We start from the raw sequence: 26,143 nt of genomic DNA, 5'->3' as shown, positions 1-26,143 counted from the left end.
GTTGTTTGTTACCTGCCTGTTGCTTGTTGTTAGGTATATTATCCAAGGGTTGACTCCTGTTTGTCTGTTATTTGTTGTTTATTTGATGGTGATTTGGTGTTTATCTATCATCTGTTGTTTGTTAATTTGGTTTATTTTTTGTCTGTTGTTTATTATTACTGTTATTACCCAAGGTTTGGTGGTGATTCTACTAAATATTTAAATTACACAAAATCATTGACAGTTAAATATAAAATAAATACAGTTATACATCCATCAACTTTCTTCTTCTTCCTCTTCTTCATCTTTCGACCAAGACCATATAAAATAAAATAAAATAAAATAAAGCAGTCGCCTGTAACGTCAAGATCAGGCTCACCCCCACCCGAGGCCCAGACCGAGGGAGAAGGACCAAACCAAAACATTGCCAGCCAGTCACGTGTCGATTTATTTTTCCCATTATCGAAGCTGGGAGTCGAACGTGGGGCCGCTGGTGGGTCCGGGTGGTACAGTCATGTCAGTGGCCTTCGGTATCTATGTCGGCTGTAGCTCCTGTTGTATCGCCGTGAATAAGGTGAGGAGAAGAAGGAGAGGGCGCCGGTGGACAGAGAGTGTGGTCTCTTTCTCTTGCTTTTTTTTACTCGCCTTTTTCTTTTCCATTTCTCCTCTTCCTCTTTCCCCTCCTCCTACTTCTCTTCTTTCCTCTCACCCTATTCTTTCTATGTTTCTACTTTATATTTTCTTGCTCCAATAACTCCTCCTCTTCGTTTCCTTTAAGTATATTGGAATCACCACGGCCAACTTTCAACAATGGCCAACAACAAGTCCACCGCCTCCACATATTTCTTCTTTCTTTTACTGTAGTGGGTCAATTATACAGTTTGATACTGCGCCCCGTGGGCATGGGTTGTGTGGAATAGGAGGCTCGTCTGGTATGGTTTTCAGGAAGCTGTCGAGCCTCCTTTTGAATGTATCTATAGTGCAATTTGTCATCTCCCTGATTTCTCTTGGAAGGTAGTTCAAAAGCCTGGGACCAAAGTTAATGAAATGTTCGGCCTCAACTGTTTTTAGCTGTTGTGTCACTGAAGAGAGAGTTTTCTGCAACATGTTCTGCCCAACCTGGGGTGTGTCTGGCTCTTGATGGCCTCTTCATGTTGCACTTCTGTAGTGGATGAGGTCAATCTTTTCACTATTAAACTTCATGTTGCTAGGTATATATTTTTTCAGGTAATATTTATGATACCTTAGCCACCTCTGGCAAAGTTAATACTTGCATCATAGATTTCTTTTTTGTCCTTGAATGCATTGCAGTAACAAGTGACTTCCGGAAAGGAGAAAGAATCCAATTCAGGGACTATCCATGTTGAAAATAGGGGAGAATAATTCACGAAAGCATCGCCTCCTCTGGTGGCGGGCGCCATGGCGACGGTGCTGCCGGTGTTGCGAGAAATACCTCCTTGCAGAAATAAGTCGCATATACATGAGAGGGGCGAAGCCCCTCTGTTAGCTTTTAGGTCATAAAGTTCGGTTGGGATAGTTTAATTATGCTCACCCACCCTAAACCCTCTGCGAGCTATTGTGCGGCTGTGGCGGCAGCACCGCCGCCAGTGGAGGCGACGCTTTGGTGAATTATTATCCCCTATTTTCAACAATAAATAGTCCCTGAATTGGATTCTTTCTCCTTTCCGAAAATCACTTGTCACTGCACTGCATTCAGGGAGCAAACACAAATCCATGCTGTAAGTATTAACTTTGCCAGAGGTGGCTAAGTTTTTGTAAATTTTCCCCATTTTTTCCAAGTCTCTTTGTAGATTATTTACATCTTCCCCTGTACAGATGGTGTTGGATATCCTGGTGTCATCCGCAAATGATGTGACCCTTGAGTATGCGACCTCCTCGTCTATGTCCCCTATCATGATTAGGTATAGGAGAGGTCCGGGTATGGACCCTTGTGGTACGCCACTTAATACTCTTGAGGTGCTGGACTCGACTCCTTCCACAATGACCTTTTTGCTTTCTTCCAATAAGAAAGCTATGGACCCATGTACCAATCTTCCCTCCAATTTTTATATTTTTTTTGTTTTTTACATCAGAGGACACGGCTCAAGGGCAATAAAAAAATAAAATTAAAAATTAAAAAAAGGCCGCTACTTGCCGCTCCTATAAAAGATAAAAGTAAAGAGTAGCCAAAAGAGACAGCAATTGTGGCTACCCTCTGACTGGGAAGGTAGCCTACCCCATCCTCACCTTCACGTGGTGCGCACAGTTACTATACCCTGTGGGGTAGAACCAGCTACCATCAGCTGCTTTATTTTAGTCCTTTTAGCTTTGACAAGGAGCAAGTCTCCATAACACTACATTGGACTGGCCACCCATTGGTGGCCTCTAATATTTTTATCGAGTCTTTAGAGGCAGGAGCAATGGCCAGGGGGCGGCAGAAGAGGAAGGAATGTATGAGACTGGTATCTATATATGTGAATGGTTTAGGTGGTGAGGAAAAGAGGAGAGTGATGATTGAAAATTTTGTAAATGGTAGAGTGGATGCGTTGGGAGTGAGTGAAACATATTCGAGGAACTGGTGTGAGTGATGGTAGAGAGGGTACATGGGTTGGGGGGGTTGTATGGACAGGGATAGATGAGAAGTATAGAGGCAGGAGTAAGGAAGGATGTGCTATTGTGATGTCTGAAAGAGTGTGGAATGGTGTGATTGATTATGGTTGGAAGGGATCAAGAATTGTGTGGGTGAAAGGAAAAGTAGGTTTAGTAAAGTATGCATGGGTTTGTATTTATGCACCAGTAAATGTGAAAAGTAAAAAAGGACTGTGAGAAAGGGAAGCTTTTTGGGAGGAAGTAAATACATCTCTAAAGAGCTTTGAGGAAGAAAGGAAACTTATTATAATGGGAGATGTGAATGCTAAAGTGGGTGATGGATGTGGTGGGAAAATGGGGGATACCTGGGAAGGATGAAAATGGAGAGTGCCTGGTGGATGTCTGTGCTGAGAGGGGAATGTTCCTAGTGAACACCTTCTTTCAGCACAAGAATATCCACCGATACACATGGAGGAGGGGAGAAGATAAGGAGCAAAAAGGATTGATTGATTATGTGGCAGTAGATGAAAGGCTTCGAAAAGAAATTTGTGACACGAAGGTAGTAAGAGGAATGTTTGATGGATCTGACCATCTTGCATTGCTGGCAAAGTTAAAGCTGAAAGAAAAGTAGGTGTTTGAAAAGAAAGGTGAAGTAAAAAAGGAAATAGTGAAGATAGAAAAGTTACAGGAAAAAGAAACAAAAGATGAGTATAAACATGAAATGGCAGAGGCCTTAAGTGAAAAATGGGAAAGTGTAAAAGATAGTACAAATATTGAAAAAGTTTTTGGAACATTTAAAGAAATAATGGTAACTACAACAAAAAAAGTGGTAGGGATGAAAGTGGTGAGATGGAAAAAGAAAAGGAAATTCATGGTGTACAGAAGAGATAAGGAGGGTACCGTAGTAAAAGAGAAAAGGGAACTTTTTAAGAAAACTCAAGAAAGAAATGTGGCTGAGCAAGTAAAAAGGGAAAGGAAAAAGAAATATAGAGAATGCAAAATGAAATTAACCCGGTAGCAGTGGGGATCATGTTTCTTAATGGTCCCTTCAAGCGAGAAAAATGAGAAAAAATCACCCCTCACACAAACCATTTCATAATATATATCAAAGCATTTGTGATCAGATTATATATCATCTATTTTGGGGGTTTATATCATGGCACAAATTTGGCCCGTCACTGCTACCGGGTTAAAACAAGCAATAAAAGAAAGTAAGAAGAGAATTGATGAAGACTAAGTGAAAAAAAAAAATATATATATATATATATATATATATATATATATATATATATATATATATATATATATATATATATATATATATATATATATATATATATATATATATATATATATATATATATATATATATATATATATATATATATATATATATATATATATATATATATATATATATATATATATAAAGGAACAGAAAATCATATTGGAAAGAAGTAAAAAACGAAAGAAATGCAGAAAATATCTCCTCAAGTAAAACAAATGAAGTTATGGATGAGTATGGAAAGATGCTGAAAGACGGGGAAGCTGTGAAAGAGAGATGGAGAGAATATTTCAAAAACTTAATGAATTTTGAGGATGGACGTCCAACAAATGTAAGAGCAGCAGTTTTGAGTAGAGGTAGAGGAGGAGTATATAAAGACAGAAGTATAACCTAATGAAGAAGTAAATCAGGCAATAAAGAGATTAAAAAATTGAAAGGCAGCAGGAATTGATGGAATCACAGCAGAAATGTTGAAGTGTGGAGGAGATGTGGTTGTTAAATGGATGGACAAGATATGTGAAGTAGCATGGAAGGGGGAGGGGGGTGCCAGCAGACTGGATGAAAGCCATCATTGTCCCAGTTTACAAAAGGAAGGGCAGGAGAGGGGAATGTGGAAGCTATAGAGGTATAAGTTTCCTGAGTATACCCGGAAAGGTATATGGAAAAGTCATAATAGAGAGGGTGCAACGACTTACAGAAGAGAAAATCAGTGAAGAACAAGGAGGCTTCAGGAAGGGAAGGGAATGTGTGGATCAGATATTTGCCTTCAGGATGGTAGTAGAAAAAATAATAGCAAAAGGAAAGAAACTATACGCTGCCTTCATGGATTTTGAAAAAACTTATGACAGAGTCAATTGGATTGCATTGTGGGATGTTTCAAAGATTTATGGTGTGGGAGGAAAACTGCTTAGTGCAATAAAGTCTTTCTATGAGGATGCATCTGCATGTGTCAAAATTGCTGGAGAAACAAGTGAACATTCTGAGATAAAAGTGGGCTTAAGACAAGGGTGTGTCATGTCACCATGGTTGTTCAATATTTATATGGATGGTGTGATTAGAGAAATGAAGGGCAAAGTTGGGGAAGTTGGAGTAAGGATGTTCGATGAGGGAAGGAAGTGGGTACTGAACTCGACACTGTTTGCTGATGACATGGTGCTCAGTGCAGAAAATGAAAGTGACCTACAAAATTTGGTCAGTGCTTTTGATAGTGTCTGTAAAAGGAGAAAGCTGAAAGTAAATGTCAACAAAAGTAAAGTGATGGTTTGTGAGCGAAGTAGAAGTGAGGTTGTAGATTTTGTATGCCCATATTGAGTGGGAAGTGAATGTGAAAAAGAATGCAAAATAATTTTGAATGGTGAAGAAATGGAGGAGGTCAGTGAGTTTAAGTACCTTGGATCAGTTATGTGTAAGCATGGTGGTGTGGAGGGAGAGATAAGAGAAAGGGCATTGCAAGGAAGAAGGGTGGTAGGGTCTTTGGGGCGAATCATGAATGGCAGAAGTGTGAGTATGGAGGTAAAGAGGGATTTGAGAAATACAATAATAGTACCAACCCTCACATATACAAGTGAAACATGGGCCTGGAATGAAAGTCAGATGTCTAGAGTGCAGGCAGCGGAAATGAGTTATTTGAGGAGTGCTTGTGGTGTGAGTAGAATGGATGGAATGAGTAATGAAAGTGTGTATGAGCATTTTGTAATGTGTCACTGGGGTGAAGGGAAGAAGTGTGGAATGGTGGAAGAAGTGAAGCAACAGACTTTAAACTGGTTTGGTCACATGGAGCGAATGGAGGAGAGTAAGATGACCAGAAGGGTGTATGTGAGTGAGATAGAGGGAGGGAATGCTAGAGGACGACCTCCAGTGAAATGGAGGGATAGGGTGCAAGAGTATGTTTGGGAGAGGGGGAAAAGATCTTTGAGAAACTTTGAGCAGGCAAGGAGGGAGTGTCTAGATAGAGAAAGTTGGAAACTCTTCTGCCGTGGCCATCCCCTGGTGGGAGCTCCTAGGAGCAGGCGTCGATGAAATGATGATGATGATGATGAGAGGTGTCTTGATACACTCTTCTTGAAAGAGGTCAGGTCATAAGCAGGAGGAAATACAGACGAAGGAAGGTTGTTCCAGAGTTTACCAGTGAAGGGGATGAAAGAATGGAGATGCTGGTTAACTCTTGCCTAAGGGGTTTGGACAGTATATGGATGAGCATGAGCAGAAAGTCGTGTGCAGCAGGGCCGCGGGAGGGAGGGAGGCATGCAGTTAGCAAGTTCAGAAGAGCAGTCAGCATGAAAATATCGATAGAAGATAGAAAGAGAGGCAACATGGCGGCGGAATTTAAGAGGTAGAAGACTGTCAGTAAGAGGAGAGCTGATGAGACGAAGAGCCTTACCCCTTTCTGCCGGATACTATAACGTGATCTGAACCCCTTCCTTCACTAGAGCTTCTTCCGAGTTGGGTTGGTAGCCTCTGTAAGCATCTTTACACGGAAATATTGATAATTGAAGCAATTTACATATATTAGTGTAATCATACATGTTTTTCAATTTATAATCACGAATAAAATGGTTGATTGAAAGGCAAATACAGTAAACCCTCAGTTATCCGGGTGCACTGTATCCGGGAGTTTTCAAATATATTTGATTTTTTCCAAAAAATAAAAATAAATTGTCACGCGCCGCCAAAAGTCATTCAAACTGCCTGCGCGATGACTCTAAGCTCTGGCTGGGCGGCGTACCGCACCCTTAGGCTGCGTTTACACCAAGCGAGTCGTGTCAAGTCGAGTCACGTCAAGTCATTTGAGGCGATTCATATTGACGCAACTCCGTTTACACCGACTGCATCAACCTGAGTCAAGTCAGTACTCAATGGCCCATTTGATTTCATGGAGAATGGATGCATGTTTTTTTTGTTTTTTTGTTTTTTTCCATTGGTCTTTTACTCTCTTTTTCTTTTATTTTCCCATTGTCATTTTTCAAATCCTTTTTTTTTTTCTTTTCTTTTCTTTTTAGTTCTTTTCTTGCTGTTTTTTTTTTTTTTTTTTTTTTTCTCTCTATCATACTTACGTTGATGTTCGTGTGTCTGGGTGAGCCGCTTACCTCCCAGAAGGGATCAGCGAGTTATGATTTACCTCATGCTTTTGGTGACGGGTATAATTTCTTGGCGTATGCTTGACTATGATTGAACGTAACGGATGCCATATGAATGGTGTACATTGTTATTTACAAATATTGAAAATATACATATTAAGTAGGCCTATATGAATATACCCACTCCCCCTTGTCCCTTGTCCTACTAACATAGCTTTGTGATAGGCCCCAATCTTAACACTGTGTGCATTGTATGTACATATGTATGAATGGTTGAGTGAATGGTGTGCATGTTTCAGGAAGATACGTAAAACTGAAAACTTCTTTCCATAAAGCAGCGATGACATCACGATCCCGGTGGTTAGGGTCACTAGAATCATATATAGCAGGGGGCTCTTGAACTAAGTTGATTAGGAGTTCCACCAGCATGCTTGAACACACCACAGCAGACTCGCTGTGACTGCCGTCGAAAATAGGTCCAGTCCTATATGTGACTCGACGCGACGCGACGTGACGTGACTCGGCGCATCCGGTGTAAATGGTTTCTTTCAAAAACCAATACAAATCAGTGTTATAACTGGGGTGGCGATTCATGATACGTCATGAATCGTCATGATGCGACGCGACTCGCTTGGTGTAAACGCAGCCTTAAGGCGCGCCCCAGCTTGCACATAGCAATGATATTGACGTCCTGGTGCGAAGGTTCGCAGGAAAGCTTTGTGCCTCGCAGTACAACTGGCACGTAACCGTTCTTGCTGAGCGCTGCAGACCATATCGAAGTGACGAGAGTCAAGGCAGTGCAGGTTTAAATGGCGGGAGTGTCAAAGGACTGTTTAAATGAAACACACAGTGCAAACCCTAGCTTAAGCCTTGATGACTGCCTAAATCCAGACTGGACTAGGTGAGTAGGGCTCCGTCTCCGTGGAGAAGGCATGCAGGTCCTCTAGCACTCCTGCGAGAGTGAGGGTGGAATAAGAAATGCAGATCAGTACCACCCTCAGTCTGACATGTGAAAGAAGGATTTTACCACGCTTACGGTAAGGCGAATAAAGTGGCCCGCAGGGGTTCGGGAGTCCCGTGGGCCAGCCCGATCTGGAGGTGCAGGCTGGCCGTAAATCATGGTTATTTCTTGTGGCTGGCCTCCCTGTGGTCCCACTGGATGTACTGTGCAGGGGGTACCTGACCCCCCGGCTCGCAAGGCAACACAGTGTAACAAAACAGCCACAGATCACCGTGCAAGTGGATGCATCAGGTTGTCATTGACTCCTTGGTTGTCCTCCCCACTCACACTCAGAGTGGGGCGGCCTGGCGTACTTGCCCGGTGTCTGTGGGCCTTTGGGCATAAAAGGGTAGCGCCCTGGGGTGCCTGCCCGGGCATCCGTATAGAAGCCTGCTTTGAGCACTTGATGCCCGTTGCCGGCCCGGACAGCTTTGGGTATCGCTCTGGTATGCCTTCTAGTTGACCCGGGTAGTAAAGCCTGCGGTGCTCATAGCCATGAGGTTGCTAACACAGCTACGCAGCGATAAAGCCGCGGGCGCGCACCTAAGAACGGCACAGAGCATCGGCCTTCCAATTTTGTAAAACTGGACTCGTAAAAAGTTTCTTGTGGCAGTGCTGGGTCTGCTAGAAAGCCTATGTGGTAAACACGATGGTGCAGGCTTGGGCGGTTAAGCTGCCACAAATGCTTTTCTGGGTTGGGTCCAGGCCCCGCTGCTGTGACTGGCCAGGCAGGGGAACATTAGCTGCTGCCTGTGATCACGGGGCTAGGCATCCCAGCAATGGGTTAGCGGCTGAAGCTGTTGCGCCTAATTGCCGAATCCCAAGTAACAGGTCCCCCCAAGGTACAGCAGGACTGCGATAATCCAGGGAGAGATTGCTGCGAGTGCTAACCGTGATGACGCTGCTCGAACCCTTTTCTCAGCGCCCAGAGCGCGTCAATCACGTGCATTTCACTCCCTGGTGCAGACTGACTGCTACAAACCATGGGGCGTACCATATTATGAGTATGGACAGAAGCATCTATGCAGTACTCTGTGTTGCCTTTATGGCAGGCCATGATCGAAAGTTGGGTTTTCGGGTCCGTAGACTTAACCTGCACCATATCCGGGTTTTTCCCATATCCGGGTGCCCCCGTGGCTCTATTAACCCGGATACCAGAGGGTTTACTGTATAGGTATAATTGGGAACATAGCGTGAGTGATAGGGTTGGCATCCCTGCGCGGCCAGTGTTTCCACCTCTCTTCACGCACATAGCCAGGAGTCCACATGTGCCCACCGCTATTTTTTCTCTGCCCCTCGCTACCATCCCGTCAAGCAAGGAGCCAATAGAAAAGTGATCGAGCCCCATTGGAGCTATAGCAAAAGACTACCTCCTTGAGTTAATCAAGGAGGCGTGTTGACACAGCAAGGGTTAAAAATCATGATACAACCCTAAAGTCTTAAACAATATTTTAAATCATTCATTTAGAAAACTTGTACCGACTCATATTAGATCAAATATGTTTTATTAAAATTCTTGGATCATTTACTACTATATTAATGAGAGAAATGCAGAATTGACGCATAAAATATGCGAAGGGGCTGACGAAAATGTACCTATCTCGACCCCTTACCAGATTCCAACAATTTCGCCCATCAACACCTTCCCTTCCGCTCCGGAGGAAGTCCTTCGAGTTTTATGGTAGGAGAAAATGGCTGAAAAACTTCTACAGTCGAAGAGGTTGCCTTATGGTACGGCCGTGTAACTCCACTCTGTCTAGGAGAGCTGTGTGAGTGGAGCCCCCCCCACATGTGAGATGCATACTCCTTACGAGGGTGGACAAGGCCCCTATAAATGGAAAGCATTTGTGCGGGGAGAAGAACTAGCGGAGACGGTACAGAACGCCCAGCCTCGAGGAAGCTGATTTAGTAAGAGAAGAGATATGAAGTTTCCAGTTGTGATTTTGAGTTAAGGATAGACCGAGGATGTTTAGTGTTGAAGAAGGTGATAGCTGAATGTTGTCGAAGAATAGGGGATAGATATCTGGAAGATTGTGTCGAGTGGATAGGTGGAGAAACTGTGTTTTTGAAGCGTTGAAGGACACCAGGTTCTTCTTGCCCCAATCAGAAATAACAGTAAGGTCTGAGGCTAAGCATTCTGCAGCCTCCAGCCAGGAATCGTTTAGTTCCTGTTGAGTGGGTCTTCTATTAAAAGAAGTTGAGTAATGCAGAGTGGAGTCATCAGCGTAAGAATGGATAGGACAGTTCGTTTTGGAAAGAAGATCATTAATGAACAACAGAAAGAGAGTGGGAGATAGGACAGAGCCCTGCGGGACACCACTGTTAATAGGTTTAGGGGAAGAACAGTGACCGTCTACCACAGCAGAAATAGAACGGTCAGAAAGGAAACTTGAGATAAAGGTACAGAGAGAAGGATAGAAACCGTAGGAGGGTAGTTTGGAAAGCAAAGATTTGTGCCAGACCCTATCAAAGGCTTTTGATATGTCCAGCGCAATAGCAAAGGTTTCATCGAAACGGCTAAGAGAGGATGACCAAGAGTCTGTCAGGAAGGCAAGGAGATCTCCAGTAGAACGCCCCTTGTGAAACCCATACTGGCGATCAGATAGAAGGTTAGAAGTGAAAAGGTGCTTTTGAATCTTCCGGTTAAGGATTGATTAAAAAAACTTTAGAAAGACAAGAAAGTAAAGCTATAGGACGGTAATTTGAGGGATTGGAACAGTCACCCTTCTTAGGCACAGGCTGTATGAAGGCACACTTCCAGCAGGAAGGAAAGGTAAATGTTGACAGGCAGAGGCGAAAGAGTTTGACCAGGCAGGGTGTCAGCACGGAAGCACAGTTTTTAAGGACAATTGGAGGCACTCCATTAGGTCCATAAGCCTTCTGAGGATTGAGGCCAGAGAGGGCATAGAAAACATAATTCTTAAGAATCTTAATAACAGGCATAAAGGAGTTAGAGGGGGGATGAGTAGGAGGAATATGCCCAGAATTGTCCAGAGTGGAGTTTTTAGAGAACGTTTGAGAGAAGAGTTCAGCCTTAGAGATAGATGAGACGGCGGTGTTGCCGTCAGGACTAAGGAGAGGAGGGAAAGATGGAGAAGTGAAGTTGGAGGAAATTTTTTTGGCTAGAAGCCAGAAGTCCCAGGAAGAATTAGAAAAAGCAAGGTTTTGGCATTTTCTATTAATGAAAGAGTTTTTGGTAAGTCGGAGAATAGATTTTGCATGATTCCGGGCAGAAATGTAAAGATCATGGTTAGCAGGAGTTCAAAGGCTCTAGTACCTTTTGTGAGCTGCCTCTCTATCTTTGACAGCACGAGAACAAGCGTGATTAAACCAAGGCTTTTTTTAGCATGAGGAGTAGAGAAAGTATGTGGAATGAGTGCCTCCATTCCTGTGATGTGCTGGGCACACACAGAGGAGTCTTGCTCCTGGAAGCAATAATCATTCCACAGGAAATCAGAAAAGTACATCCTCAGGTCGTCCCACCGAGCTGAAGCAAAATACCAGAAGCATCGCCTCTTCGGTGGGTCCAGAGGGTGTACAGGAGCGATAGGACAGGATCCAGAAATAAGGTTGTGATCACAGGAGCCCAATGGAGAGAACAGCTTGACAGAGTAAGCAGAAGGGTTAGAGGTAAGGAAGAGGTCTAGTATGTTGAGCCAGTCTCCAAGACGGTCGGGAATACGTGTAGGGTGTTGTACCAACTGCTCTAGGTCATTGAGGAGAGCAAAGTTGTAGGCTTGTTCACCAGGCTGGTCAGCGAAAGAGGATGAAACCCAAAGCCGGTGGTGAACACTGAAATCTCCTAGGATGGAGATTTCAGCGAAGGGAGAGTGGGTCAAGTAGTCAAAAAATTTTACATAGTTAGTAAAGTTAGGTGAGAGATAAACAACACAGATGTATTTAGTTATAGAATGACAATGAAGTCTTAGCCAGATGGTGGAAAATTCTGAAGAGACGAGGGCAAGAGAGCAAGTGATGTCGTTGCGCACATAAGCGCAACATCCAGCTTTGGATTGAAATTTAGGATAGAGATAGTAGGAGGGAACAGTAGAGATTGCTGTCAGTAGCCTCAGAGACCTGTGTGTTGGTGAGGAGGAGAAGGTGAGGTTTAGAGGAGGAGAGATGGTGTTTCACAGAATGAAAATTAGAACGAAGACCGCGAATGTTGCAGAAATTGAGAAGAAAGAGGTTCGAGGAGTTATTAAGACACCTCTCAAGTCGGCAGCCAGAACGGGAGTCCTCCCTGGGGGAATTTGTGGTCCCCACCCCCCCCAGGTGGGGACTCCGAGGTACTAGTATTGCTCGCCATTTTGAATTTTGGGAAAGGGTGTGTATGTAGTGTGTTGATGAGACAATAGGGAAACGTTTAGTGACGGCATGGGAAGGGTCTTTGGAGGGCTTCAGCACTTTCCTCACTTCCCTTATACATGTATACCTCACCGGGAGTAGCTTGCGCCTGTTCGGTAGGTGTCTTCCTACCTACTCCAGCTTTCAGAGGCCAACTCTGTAAGGTAAGGTACTTTGCTATGGTTTTTCATTGGATATGGACCTTGTATATTGCACAGCAGAAAATTTTCTAGCAATTCACTGGTCTGGTCACTGGTTCTCGTGCATACCATTGGGTTTGTGGGTTCCATATGAGTGGGGTGGCCTGGGCTGACATGTTGACATTACCTGGTCTGTTGTTTGTTGTACTGGTATACCATATTTGACGGCTTATAAGACGCACTTTTTTTTTTACTTATTTATTTGTTTATTTATTTATTTATTTATTTATTATTATTATTTTTTTTTTTTAATGTCCCTGAAAATTATCTTGCATCTTATAAGGTCAAGGTTCAGCTTTGAGTCACAGGCTGTTGAAGTTTTAGTGCAGCGGTGGCACTTTAATTAAGCTAGAAATCTCTCCGCAAACGTAAACAAGGTGGTGATCGCTTTTACAGCAACAACGGCAACTCTTTTCTAAAGTAACAGTGTAAAACAGTAGTACTTACTGCTACTTCATATATAAAGACGCCACTCAGAAAGAAACTTAAGTGACTTAATGCTTGTACCTAAACAACCTAATTGACGATCGTACACCAAACCTGACACATGCGCAAGACACGCAAGACAGACCTTCTTCATAAAACTGTTTAACTTTGTTTGATTGATAAATACAAACAATATATGGATAATATTAATGAGATATTGAGAAGATATGTTATTATTTGATATTTACAAGTGCCTGTTTCTTCATTTTGCGCTTGTCTTTTAAAATTCTTACTTTACATACGTGTTCAACAAACATTAAAGCATATTCAAGTTTGAAATTTCACACTTTCTTATGGTTTAAAAATGTACTAGAATATTACAACTAGATATGATATAGCATAATAATAAAGAAATATGATGCACAAACTTTATACCTGTTACCCCTCTGAATGTCGCTGTCTCTGCCATGATTGTTTACATCTCAAAGCAGTACCCTTGAGTCTATAAGCAGGCCCAATTCTGATAGGTCCCAGCAAATGTTAAGGGTTTTAAATGTAAAGTGTTAGGGTTTGATTAGGATCTGAATACATGTGAAACCTTAAAAATTACCTGATAGTGGGGAGGGCTACAAATGGGCGACAAATCTTCACCTGACACTCGTGGTTCAAACCCATTTATTATATATATTTTTTTCAAATGCGTCTTATAAGCCATCAAATATGGTATGTCCTGTCATCTGAGGATGTTTGGGAGACTTGTGCTGTTTGGAGTTGTTGGAGTTGGGCGGGCTGTTGGAGAATTTGCTCCAGCTGAGATTGGACATGGTTCATTTGTTGTTGCATTTGTGCTTGCTCTAAAAATGGTTTTCTTAGCTAATCCCTTCGGTTATCGCTGTTGGATGTGTTGGTAGGTGTCATTTCATATTTTATCCTTCTGTTTGTTTGTTTTCCACATTCCCAATAGCCGTTGGTGCTATTCTTTTTGTCCCCTGAGTGTGGGTGAAACAACATTTCATCTTATCGCATCTTCCCTCATTCAGTGACATGTAGTACATTCTTGGATGATAGTTTGGACACTCCCTGCTATTGCTACATCCTTTTTCTTGGTTAAGTCCAAATTTGAGAAGTCCTGAACAGGGCCTAGGATGAGCATGTTTGCAGCCTTTCCCGCTAGCGTGATGCCTGCAGCTCTTCATCCTGTAGTAGCGCCAGATTTTTTTTATGTGTTGGAGGTACTTCTGCCTCACCACCTGGTGCTTCTGTGCAATTCATGGCAGCTTGTCCAACTCCAGGATTTTCTACCTGGTTTATTGGTGGGGAGTCAGTGTTGTCGGCAAGTCTAGGTAAGTATTTTCAGGTGTGCCACCTAGAATATCAACAGACCTAGGCCTAGTTTCATCATTCTTGTCATTTTCTATTTCCAGAGCTGTTTCTGTGTTTGAGTTTATTTCATCACTATTTTGCTGAGATTCTTCTCCCTGGATTTTTAGTTTATTTTGCAAATATTTTTCCTGTACCACTCTATGCTGGAATTTGCTTCAGCTTCCCACTCTCTATCATCATATTTGTTTTATGAGCACACTTCATAGTCAGATTTTCTGTTTGAATTTGCAAAGCATTTCAAAATATAAATTGGCAGTTTTGTGCAATAGTAGTGTATCCACTTTCTGCTGTTATCACACATTATAGAGTGGTGCAAATGCTCCTTACTATGGCAGATTCCACAAGCCTGGTCACTGTTTACATCTGTGCCACCAGGAGCCATCTTAATATTAATAATGTGACAACAATTTAAGACGTTAAAAGGGGTCACACATGCAAGAATACTTATCTCCTGAAGGACATGGCGATGTTGCGGTGACTGGGTCACACACGCAAGATACTGTAGATCCCCTGAAGAGTGGTGGTGATGTGTGATGGGGCACAACACACATGTCCCCTGAAGGGCGAGGGCGATATGTTTGGGGTCATGGGGTCCCACACACACTGCCCACCACTCCACCACACCTCCCTCCCACTCTTTTGGTGGCTTGGCATGGGTGGGCTGGTGCCACCCTCCCCTGTACAGTTTTTTAACCACACTTGTCCCCACAGAGGTGAGGGAGGAGTAAAGGGGGACATCATATGTCTGTCCTTCTGTGGGTGTTTTAGTTGTTCTTTACCCTCACCCCCCTACCTCACCCACCACCACACCACCTCATCAACCAGAAAGACCTAACACCACCATCAACCAGAAAGACCTAACACCACCACCAACCAGAAAGACCTATCACCACCATCAACCAGAAAGACCTAACACCACTTCATCAACCAGAAAGACCTAACACCACCATCAACCAGAAAGACCTATCACCACCATCAACCAGAAAGACTTAACACCACCTCATCAACCAGAAGGACCTATCACCACCATCAACCAGAAAGACCTATCACCACCATCAACCAGAAGGACCTATCACCACCATCAACCAGAAAGACCTATCACCACCATCAACCAGAAAGACCTAACACCACCTCATCAACCAGAAGGACCTATCACTACCTCATCAACCAGAAAGACCTAACACCACCATCAACCAGAAAGACCTATCACCACCATCAACCAGAAAGACCTAACACTACCATCAACCAGAAAGACCTAACACCACCTCATCAACCAGAAAGACCTAACACCACCATCAACCAGAAAGACCTAACACCACCATCAACCAGAAAGACCTAACACCACCATCAACCAGAAAGACCTAACACCACCTCATCAACCAGAAAGACCTATCACCACCATCAACCAGAAAGACCTAACACCACCATCAACCAGAAAGACCTATCACCACCATCAACCAGAAAGACCTAACACCACCATCAACCAGAAAGACCTATCACCACCATCAACCAGAAAGACCTAACACCACCATCAACCAGAAAGACCTAACACCACCTCATCAACCAGAAAGACTGAACACCACCATCAACCAGAAAGACCTAACACCACCATCAACCAGAAAGACCTAACACCACCTCATCAACCAGAAAGACCTAACACCACCATCAACCAGAAAGACCTAACACCACCATCAACCAGAAAGACCTAACACCACCTCATCAACCAGAAAGACCTAACACCACCATCAACCATAAAGACCTAACACCACCATCAACCAGAAAGACCTAACACCACCTCATCAACCAGAAAGACCTAACACCACCATCAACCAGAAAGACCTAACACCACCATCAACCAGAAAGACCTAACACCACCACCATCAACCAGAAAGACCTAACACCACCTCATCAACCAGAAAGACCTAACACCACCATCAACCAGAAAGACCTATCACCACCATCAACCAGAAAGACCTAACACCACCATCAACCAGAAAGTCCTAACACCACCTCATCAACCAGAAAGACCTAACACCACCATCAACCAGAAAGACCTAACACCACCATCAACCAGAAAGACCTAACACCACCATCAACCAGAAAGACCTATCACCACCATCAACCAGAAAGACCTATCACCACCATCAACCAGAAAGACCTATCACCACCATCAACCAGAAAGTCCTAACACCACCTCATCAACCAGAAAGACCTAACACCACCATCAACCAGAAAGACCTAACACCACCATCAACCAGAAAGACCTAACACCACCATCAACCAGAAAGACCTAACACCACCATCAACCAGAAAGACCTAACACCACCATCAACCAGAAAGACCTATCACCACCATCAACCAGAAAGACCTAACACCACCATCAACCAGAAAGACCTAACACCACCATCAACCAGAAAGACCTATCACCACCATCAACCAGAAAGACCTATCACCACCATCAACCAGAAAGACCTAACACCACCATCAACCAGAAAGACCTATCACCACCATCAACCAGAAAGACCTAACACAACCATCAACCTGAAAGACGTTTTTTTTGTTTTTTTTTTTTTTTTCCCACCCCTCCCCTTCCTCCTCCTCTAACTCTTACATGTGTGATGTTTTGTGGCTGGGTGTGGTGTGGTGTGACAGGGTTTGATTTACCTACCACTGTACTGCAGAGGAGAAGAAAGGGGAGGGGGGTGGAGTCTGAATCACAACCTTGAAATTTTCTGGAGTTGAAGTCATAGTCGGAACCTTAAAATTTCCTAGAGTTGGAGTTGAAATTTTTAAAATCAGAGTCACACCCCTGATTATTTGCCACATTTTCTTTCTTTGCTCTACGATTTATAGCCTCTGGTACTGTTTGCTAGCCAGGGAGGTAGTTTTTAGCTACCTTGTACACTGCTGGGGCTCAATTTGATTGCCACATGTGCCCTCTACCCTTAGGGAGGGAAGGGGAAAGACTAACGAGCCCCAGACTAGTGGCAAGACATCGAGTCACATGGAAAAACTATTAGGTTAATGTTTATTAAATAATCTAACCAATATCTCATGTCCTGGATTATCTGCATGCTTATTTGTATTCCTTCATCTGTATTTCCTCCTGCCTACGACTTGAACTCTTTCAAGAGGAGGGTATCAGGACACCTCTCCTCCCGAAATTGACCTATCTTTCGGCCACTCCTTTGAAATCTTTTACAGGAGCTGTGAGTAGCGGGCTTTTTTTTTTTTTTTTTTTTTTTTTTTTAGTTTCCTTTTTTTGCCCTTGAGCCGTTTCCTCTGCTGTAAAAAATAAAAAAAAAATAGTAATCGTTTCAGTTAACCACCAACTATCAGAAAATCAGTAGTTAATGAAAGTGTACAAATTAGATTATCTACAAATGAATATGTTTTTAATTTTTAGAAGAACTGTTTGTTTCCCCACACGTTTAAAGTTCAAAAGATGTTGAAATATAAACGATACATTTCTCTTTCATCAAATGGAGTCATGGTAGTTTTGTGTGCATGAATGAGTCATGGTGCAATACATATAGCCATAAAGAGGCCCAGTTTGTTTTCGGAATGTGGCTGAGGAGTTTGATGTGAATTTTAATCTCACTTCTGCCATTGACAGAACAAGGTGTTAAGCTTCTGACCTGATGGATCTTGTTCGTCTCTGCCATAGTAGTGACAGAGGCTCTGAAAGTATTACCAGAGCATGAGGTCATTCTTATTTTGGAAAATGATGGGAAACAGTGTATAGATAAAAAAAAGTTAAGATAGGGAGGAAATGTATGAAACGTTTGATGTTCTATTGAAACCAATGTCAGAAACATGCAGGATATATTTTTAGTAGGCATTTTTCCAAAGCCTCAGGTTGATGAACTGGGTATCATTTCTGAATAATGATAACATTGTTGTTGATCAATTTCTTTTGTTAGTTAATGATAACCCATATAACGGATTCCTGATATTTGTATCACTGTCAGTACTTTAATCTCTCTCCAGGATGGGAAGTTTGAAGTGGTGGCCAATGCAGCAGGTGACCGAGTCACCCCGGCTGTGGTTGCTTTTCATGAAACGGAGGTGGTAAGTTGTTTATTGGATGCTTTTTTCAGTTTATTTGTTATAAGTCGTCAATGTGAGAAAATTGGTAAAATTTAGAAGTTAGAGAGCATGAGCATGGTACTTTCTTTAGGACAGGGGTGTCAAACTCATGGGTGGTCTTATGTGGCCTGTAAGGTGACGAGTGATTTTTCAACTCGACACAATAATTGTTACGATTGAGGAAAATGTTAAATTGTTAAGATGAGACAAAATAACACCTTTTATTCATATTTAGAATGATTTAGTATTTCATAATAAAAGTGCTAGCAATAATACTTTTTTTGCAAATTTTGATGAATGAACATTACAAATCAGTTTGGAGCTGAAGACCCAGCCAATGATGGTATCTGAATGCAGGATGACCAGCTAAATAAATTGCAAACTTTAGTCTTGTCAGTATGTAATTTCCAAATCTCTGATGGCCCTCGAGACCATAACCAAGTGCATAAGTGGCCCTCAAAAGGATTTGAGTTTGACAGCCCTGCTTTAGATGTAAGTAAAGGAGAGGTACGTACTTCTGATCATTGACCTGATGAGTGAATTCAGGTGACAGGTCTGGCAGCCAAGCAGGGAATGATCCGGCATGGTGCCAACACCATCCAGAACGTGCTGCGTGTGGTCGGTACCTCAGAAGATGAGAGTCAGGGTCAGCCCAGCAATGCCAGTAGCAGTGGTGGGATGTGTCGCCCCAACTGGGAAGGGGGACAGGCACGCTTCTCAGTGCAGCGAGGAGAGAAGACTGTACAAGTTACCGCTGATGAGGTTATCACTCACCTCTTTACCCTCCTCAAAGGTATGTTACCAATCGCTACTACTGAAAGACATAAGGTAAATGTAGCTCTACTCTATCCTTTGAGCACCATCAGAATATCTTATTACATAATATAAACATTACAGAAATTGCTATGGCACACACTAGTGAGCCTGAGCTTCCAGTGGTGATTAGTGTGCCAGCCTGGAGCAGTGAAAGCACTGTCGCTGTAGTGAAGAAGGCAGCCAAGAAAGCCTCCTTCACTGTCCTTGCCACAGTGTCTCAGCCAGCTGCTGCAGTTCTGGCATATGGACTGGCAGATGACAACAAACAGAATGGGTTTGTCTTCTCACAGATTGTAATGAAAAAACTGTAAATGTGCTTATATTCAGTGATGCTAAAGAAATGTTATCTGCACTGTGTTATCCAACGTGAACACACATCTTTTCAATACAGGCTTGCAGTTGTACTGCACTGTGGTGGCACAACTGTGGTGGCATCAGTTGTGGAAATTGCGGGTGGGTTGCTGACTCTGAAGGAGTCGAACACTTCCTCCTCTGTTGCTGGAGATTCCCTCACCAATGTGCTAGTCCAACACTTCGCTAAAGACTTCTACACGTAAGTAATTTGATATCCTCTAAAGCATTCTCAAATAAAAGTCATTTCAGAACACTCAATTTTGATACAGGTATGCTGAAAAAAATAGAAACAAAACAAACTTGAAACATTGCCTATTCATTTAGACAACTTTACATATAAAATATCATGATCTACATTGTTAAGAGTAGAGGTTGAAGGCAAAACTGTTTACATGGCATCCATAACTGTTTTTACTGCACCACAGGAAATACAAGGGAGACCCGTTGGAAAACAGACGTTCACGCCGAAAGCTTTACAGTGCTGCGGAAAACTGTAAACATGTTCTCTCCACCATGAACACTGCTCAGGTAGGTTTCTCCAAAGTACTGAAATTTTCCTCATTAGTTTGATGGATTCTGTGCCATGGATTAAAATATTTTAACTCATTACTGATTCACCTCATGATTATCGTGCTTTGTCAGAACACTTATGGCTCTTTGCAGGTCATGAGTGAAAGCTTTGAAGTCATCACTACCTGATTGCAATATAAGTATTAAATGTGTATTCGTCATACAGGTTTATGTTGAATCTCTATGGGAAGGCGTTGACTTCTCTACCACGCTGTCTCGGGCACGTTTTGATGGCCTGGCTGCAGGAACCATGGCCGCCTTTGTGCAGCTTGCCAGAGAAGTAGTTCAGAGGTGTGGCTTGACTGAGGCACAGATCAACAAGGTAATGCTACATACCACCAGTGTAAAATCCTTCAACTTCAGTTTTCATCATAAGAATACAGTGGCCCCCTGACTTTTGTAGGGGTTAGGGTACAGAGACTTGTGAAGTTCACAGATAATCAGTTTCATCTCCCATAAGTAACCCTAGAAAATTAGATCGGTATCATGCAGAGGTAGCAGCTGTTGGGGAGAATTTTTTACCAACGGATACAATTGATTCCAAATACCAATTAAGATTTTAATGTACTTATCTTTTTCATTTTACCATGTCATTCGTATCCTTTCATAAGTAGTAGGAATGGGTTCTTGCGTCTCAATATCCTTTATACTCTTATCTTGTTACAGTTATACTTTTTAGTGTTACACTAAATCTCATAAGAGGTCATTTTAAGGATGTAGCTCCTACAATACAGAAGACTTAAAGTCAGGATCTCATTATTTTTTCCAAGGATACTCACCAAAGGGGTTATGTTGCCATTTCAACTCCTCACCCTACCCTTGAGAGAAATGAGGCTTCATGTTGTGGTGTCATCCTTTTCCCTCCTTGAAGAAATCTGGCTCTAAAGGCGGTGTCACACTGGCTGTTTTCCCTCAACCGTTGGGCATATGAGCAACTGCGGTTGCCCGTACGTCCAGCCGGGAGAAAGTTGTCAGTTGTCCATACGGATGTAAAACAGTTGGGGATACAAGCAACCATGTAGCTGTATGTAAACAAACAGACAATAGCAGTGGTTGAGGAGTAGAAGACAAGTAGTGGAAGATGGTCTACGAAGAGAATCAAAGTAGATTGGCAGAGCTGCTTTCTCTACAAGTTAAGAGAACACCCCGTGTTGTGTGGTCACTGGGACCACACATGAAAACTTCGTCAAAAAGAATTGAAACAGATATGAATGGTTATGTTGCTGCTGCTCTTCCCTCATTCTGGTGTCTTGCTTGGATATGAGTAGGGCTACCATTTCCAATAGTTTATAAAAGCACAGTTATTTAATGAGGTTTGGGTAAATACTCCTGTCCTCCCATCTTTGCGGCCATGATCTCACTCACAACTGCTTTTTCCCTCCATTTAATTGTAGGAACAAGACCATAACATAAGTAACAGCAGCACAAGCTGCAGCAGCCCTTACTTCTGCTAACAGCACCATATGGGATCAGGGCGGCTGGTTTGTTTACGTTGTGGATACTGGCAACCGACCTTGGTCATGTGTGATGCACACCCGGAAAAGTTAGAGGTGCCAGTTGCCCTTCCCGCCAATGAGGTTGGAGGAGAAAGGCCCAGTGTGACACCACCTTAATTCAGTAAAACCTTTAAATTAAGGAATAAATATCTTTTTATTCTTGATCAAGACATGAAATTATGCATGGTTAGATGGTGAAACTAGTGACAAGTAATACACCTCCTTGTTAGTTACTAAATAGATTTACTTCTCCAGGTAATATTAACTGGGGGCTCTGCAAAGATTCCCCGTCTGCAGCAGCTTGTGGGAGATGCTTTCCCCAAGGCTGACTTGCTCTGCTCACTGCCTCCGGACGAAGCATTAGCTGCTGGAGCCTCTACTGAAGCTGCCTTGCTACTGGGCCAGCAAACCCAGACCTCAGTGGACTCCTCATTGGTCCCAGCTCTGGCAACTTCAGTGTTCTGTATGGTATGCTTGTGTCCTTTAGTTTCCTATTACACCTTGTCATAATTTCGTTGGGTATCATCTGCTGAGCCTCTCACAGGCATTAATTGTAAAGATTTTGTTTGCCTAAATTTTTTGTTGATTTATTTAAGAAAATACAATCCTTCACAGGTTTTGGGAAGTGAGAGCAATGAATGTGTGTTCAGTCGTGGCACCCCAACTCACTCCCGCCAGACCCTCAGCCTACCACTGTCATCACCTGTCCCCACCAGCTGTGCTGTAGTGATTTATGAAGCGGAGGAGCTCATGGAGGAGCCACCAGAGGAAGCTGTACTAGCTCAGGTGTTGTCTTCTTTTATGGTTCAAGTAAAAAAAAATATAGAGAATTCAGAGAAAATTCCATTACCATCAGTAGATCCCGTACCTCGAATCACCTCATCCTTGTTTGCATATTTTTGGTGAACAGATTAAGGATGTTTCTAGTATCCATTTGTTGGGAATCACTCTTGATTTTAAACTGACATTTGAGAAGCACATCCATTCCATGTCTTCCACTATTGCACAGAAGATAGGCTTACTTCGTAAGTGCTTCAAAATATTTGCTTGTGACTCAACTGTAATCAAATCTTTTTATGCATTCATTTTGCCCCACTTTGAGTATTGTGCTCCTGTTTGGATGTCTGCTGCTGCCATTTAAAGTTACTTGACAGAGCTATCAATTCAATTTATTCACTTGTTCTTGATCTTGATCATCAGTGTCAAGTTGGTGCCCTTAGCATTTTATTTAAAGTTTTTAAGAATAATCGGCATCCAATACACAATGCTTTGCCTGATCCTTTTACTCTTGCCCGGGTCACAAGGTTTGCTCTTAGTCTAAGCGATCTTGCTTTTAATCCTATGAATTTTTGTACGACACAATTCTCACGATGTTTTCTTCTGTCGTTGACAAATTTATGGAATCAGTTACCCAATGAGATTGTCTTTTCTGCAGACATTTCTACATTTAAGTCTCATGTGAATGTCTTTTGAAACAGTAATTTTATTTTTCCTCCTTATGGCTTTGACTGACCAGTTTCTTAACTATTCATTGCCATTGCTGCTCTCCAGTACCTTTTGGTATTTTGTGTGGTTCAACTTGTTGTATCTGCACCCTGAAGGGAGGCTTTGGTAGCTTATCATAATAATAATAATAAGCTGTACTAAAATATACTTCCTTCTTGAGTTCTCGCTACTAAGGCTAACTTTCATCATTGGTAAGTTTATATAATTATCCTTATTCATGAGAATCCAACAGTCAGCAGTGATTTTCATCCAGCATGTAGTTTTTGATTTGATGAGTGAGAAGAGCTTTGTGTTGGACATGGATATTAATGAAGGTATTTTCTCTTGCAGGTTGACGTCACAAATTTAACACCAGACTCAAAATTCCTTCGCCTAGATTTTCACTTAAAGAGGTGGGTTTCTGTTGTGTTGTAAAGTCATGCAAGAAAGGATGGCAGTGTGCTCAGTTTATTTTGGTCTTAAAAATGGTGCATGTAGTTATGGTGCCATTACTTTTTTTGGAACTTAAAATATACATACCTTTCCAGTTGCAGCTTCCAAGAGAGCAGGTCCATAAATTCAAACCATTCTTCCATCCATGCATGCTCTCTCTTGCTTAGCCCTCTAAACTTTCCTTCCTTCTCTGCCCTTAACCTTATACGTGTGTGTGTTTAAAACAGATCAAATACCAAAAGTTAACCTCTCAATTCCCTGTTTTGCAGTGATGGAAGTCTGCACGTAGTTCTACAAGAAAGCCAAGCCAAAATTAACCGAACATTCATCATAGAGTCTGGGAGGAGTTGAGGCTTGTGGCTTATAGTTGCCTTAACAGGACTTGTCTCTTTCAATATTCCAGCACAAGGTAGGTCCTCTTACTCCCTTAGGATTTATTTATGTCCATTTTCCATATCAAAGATGAAGTGAAATGAATAATTTTTGCATAGATAGGAATAAATTAAAAACTTCAAGACATTTGAAACATTTTACTATCAATTAAAGGGGGTTTGGGTATGGCTTGTTTGCACTGAGGTGATCAGGGTCCCCATGGACTCCTGTCAACCCTGAGATCTGGCATAGAACTGCCGCCCAGAGTGACATATTTAAACTCTATCACAGTATTGACTGGAAAGCTTGAGTCTACCCTATTCATTACTCTAATCTCAGCTCAACATTTTCTGGCAAAGCAATATTATTGATATAGATTTTAGGTAAAATGTTCTGTATCAAATAAGTGAATGGCATCACCAAACTTCTAGGGTAACCAGACCACTGTAAGAAGAATGCAGTCAATGCAATGCAGCTCTCGTGTGTTCCCCCGTCCCTTGTGGTTACTTTTCTAGACATTCTTTAGTTTATTGTAAGAATGCAATGTCATAACTTCTAGAAATTATTCATGCATTGGCTTCAGAGGAATTTAGATAAGTGATTATCAGGATTACTGCATCTGAGGCCATTGATAACAAAGCATAACTCATTTAAATTTTATCAGAAGCTTTGGATATCTTGTGAAGTGCTTTGGTTATGGTTCTGGAACTATGGCTCTTGAGGGAAGCTACATTTTCATGTAGCCATGCTCATCACATTACACATTTCAAGTATTCTTCCCAAACCAATTACATTTTTGCATTATCTTTAATCACTTGAAAAAAAGAAATATATTCCACATTATAGTCAAACAAAACCTTTGTTATTTAGAGGAGTTGGAAAGACTGCACAAGAACTTGGTCAAAGTCCTGAAAAGAAAGGGGAGTGCACAAAGATTATCAGCTGCAAGTTAGTATTTTCAGTGCCATTCATCTTATCTCTCATAAGTGCTTTTACTTGCACTTCTTGTCTTTGCCATTAGATAATGAACTCAGTTAAAGTCTGAAAATAATTGGCAATGACTCAAGCCTTCTGCCATTACTGTATAATATACTGCAGGCCAATAAGCAACTATCAGTGAAATTTGTACACTTGGGTTATTTGGTGGGGCAGGCAGCTTGGGGCTGCGTCACCCTGAGCGGAGACTTATCACTGTCAGCGATAGTTGAGTCTTGCATACTTGGTATGAAGAGTTTCAATGGGAGCCACAGTATAACACTTAGTCACCTTTAAAAGGATCATTTGATCAAAGAAAAATGCATACGTTCACAAATACATAATCCAGATAATACATTTACAACAAGTTCAGATAACAATAACACCAACAATCAGGTGGATGATGCTATGTACACAGGTGAGCACAGCGGCCGGCACCATGTTGAGCAGTGTGCATCCACCAGCATCATAGAGTCCCCCGGGCGGCCCTGCCACAACGAGGACGCCGGTGAACCACTATCACAGTCTGGTGGCAGCAGCCGTGTGCCAGCTGCCGCCACCTTCACTACAACACACTTCCTGAAGCAGCCGAGAGTCCTTGCTGGCCACCTTATAAAATAATTTACCTAATAAAATTCTTTTAAAAATTAAGAATAACTACGTATCCTTTCTTCTCCCACGTCACCGGCAATGAAATGTACATAAGAGACACTTGCCACGAAGGCAAAGGTTGATCTCACATAAAAATAAACATGAAAATATGTACTAGCTTTCTCATGATAACAAGTATGATGATGAAGAATATGAGTGGTGGTGAGAGTGGGCGATAACGAGGAGCCACGAGAGGCTCGGGTGCAGCCCACAGCTGAGGTATGGCTTGTACTCTCCTGGGATTGTCTGCAGGCAATGCCAATCACGGCTTGCCTGAGGCCACCGCATGGGCCCCTGTCACGATGCCTGTCGGGGCGGAAACCACCACAACAGGCTTCACCAGGCCCCCAAGCCCACTCCCCAGCGAAGTGGTGTACTGAGTGGAGACCAGAGGGACACTGGTGGCATTCCCACCGACGGTTGCTGCCTTCAGGCCCTTGCTGCCAACTGTGGTGACGGTGCCAGGCACTCCCACCCGTTGGGGCTGAGACACCACCAGGGGGGTTACAATGGGAGGCCCAATGCCAGACACCAGGGTTCCCATGCTGTTGCCTAGACCTGACACCAGTTGGGTGATGCCTGCAACATAAGGCACC

The 26,143-nt window shown here is 42.6% G+C and overlaps 2 protein-coding genes and 1 long non-coding RNA gene across 7 annotated transcripts in view; 1 reads left to right on the top strand and 2 right to left on the bottom strand.

Moving 5' to 3' along the window:
• Positions 1 to 359: 359 nt before the first annotated feature.
• LOC126999721 (heat shock 70 kDa protein 14-like) lies at positions 360 to 25,553 on the top strand. Its single transcript, XM_050862544.1, has 12 exons — positions 360 to 553; positions 18,277 to 18,357; positions 18,922 to 19,168; positions 19,273 to 19,465; positions 19,583 to 19,744; positions 19,971 to 20,073; positions 20,282 to 20,437; positions 21,867 to 22,079; positions 22,227 to 22,397; positions 23,448 to 23,509; positions 23,819 to 23,958; positions 25,315 to 25,553. The coding sequence occupies exons 1-11, from the start codon at positions 494 to 496 to the stop codon at positions 23,898 to 23,900; spliced, it is 1,530 nt and encodes a 509-aa protein (XP_050718501.1). The 5' UTR covers positions 360 to 493; the 3' UTR covers positions 23,901 to 23,958; positions 25,315 to 25,553.
• LOC126999751 (uncharacterized) lies at positions 15,106 to 17,508 on the bottom strand. 2 transcript variants are annotated; one of them, XR_007753544.1, is made up of 3 exons: positions 16,603 to 17,508; positions 16,181 to 16,444; positions 15,106 to 15,805 (listed from the first exon to the last, which is right to left on the bottom strand). It is a non-coding gene; the product is annotated as an uncharacterized LOC126999751 (long non-coding RNA). The 2 variants fall into 2 exon arrangements; XR_007753545.1 differs by having other exon boundaries at positions 16,181 to 16,524; positions 16,629 to 17,508.
• The window catches only part of LOC126999719 (max-binding protein MNT-like), a 36,523-nt gene continuing 34,444 nt past the window's right edge, over positions 24,065 to 26,143 (bottom strand). For 3 of the 4 annotated variants that reach the window (XM_050862517.1, XM_050862506.1, XM_050862494.1), the window contains exon 7: positions 24,065 to 26,126. In XM_050862517.1, the coding sequence (XP_050718474.1) occupies positions 25,810 to 26,126 (317 nt within the window). In that variant the 3' untranslated portion in view covers positions 24,065 to 25,809. The remainder of the gene's footprint in view (positions 26,127 to 26,143) is intronic. The other variant, XM_050862528.1, reaches the window with a different exon arrangement.

This window comes from Eriocheir sinensis, chromosome 2, assembly GCF_024679095.1.
Source record: "Eriocheir sinensis breed Jianghai 21 chromosome 2, ASM2467909v1, whole genome shotgun sequence".
Classification (NCBI taxonomy): Eukaryota; Metazoa; Arthropoda; class Malacostraca; order Decapoda; family Varunidae; genus Eriocheir; species Eriocheir sinensis.
Note: the sequence above shows the minus strand (reverse complement) of the source record. Positions and strands in the feature narration are given on the sequence as shown.

Coding starts and splice junctions, on each gene's coding strand:
- LOC126999721 (XM_050862544.1), top strand. CDS start 494: ATGTCAGTGGCCTTCGGTATCTATGTCGGCTGTAGCTCCTGTTGTATC. Junction 22,080..22,226: donor CAACTTCAGTGTTCTGTATG/GTATGCTTGTGT, acceptor AATCCTTCACAG/GTTTTGGGAAGTGAGAGCAA. Junction 23,510..23,818: donor CTAGATTTTCACTTAAAGAG/GTGGGTTTCTGT, acceptor CCTGTTTTGCAG/TGATGGAAGTCTGCACGTAG.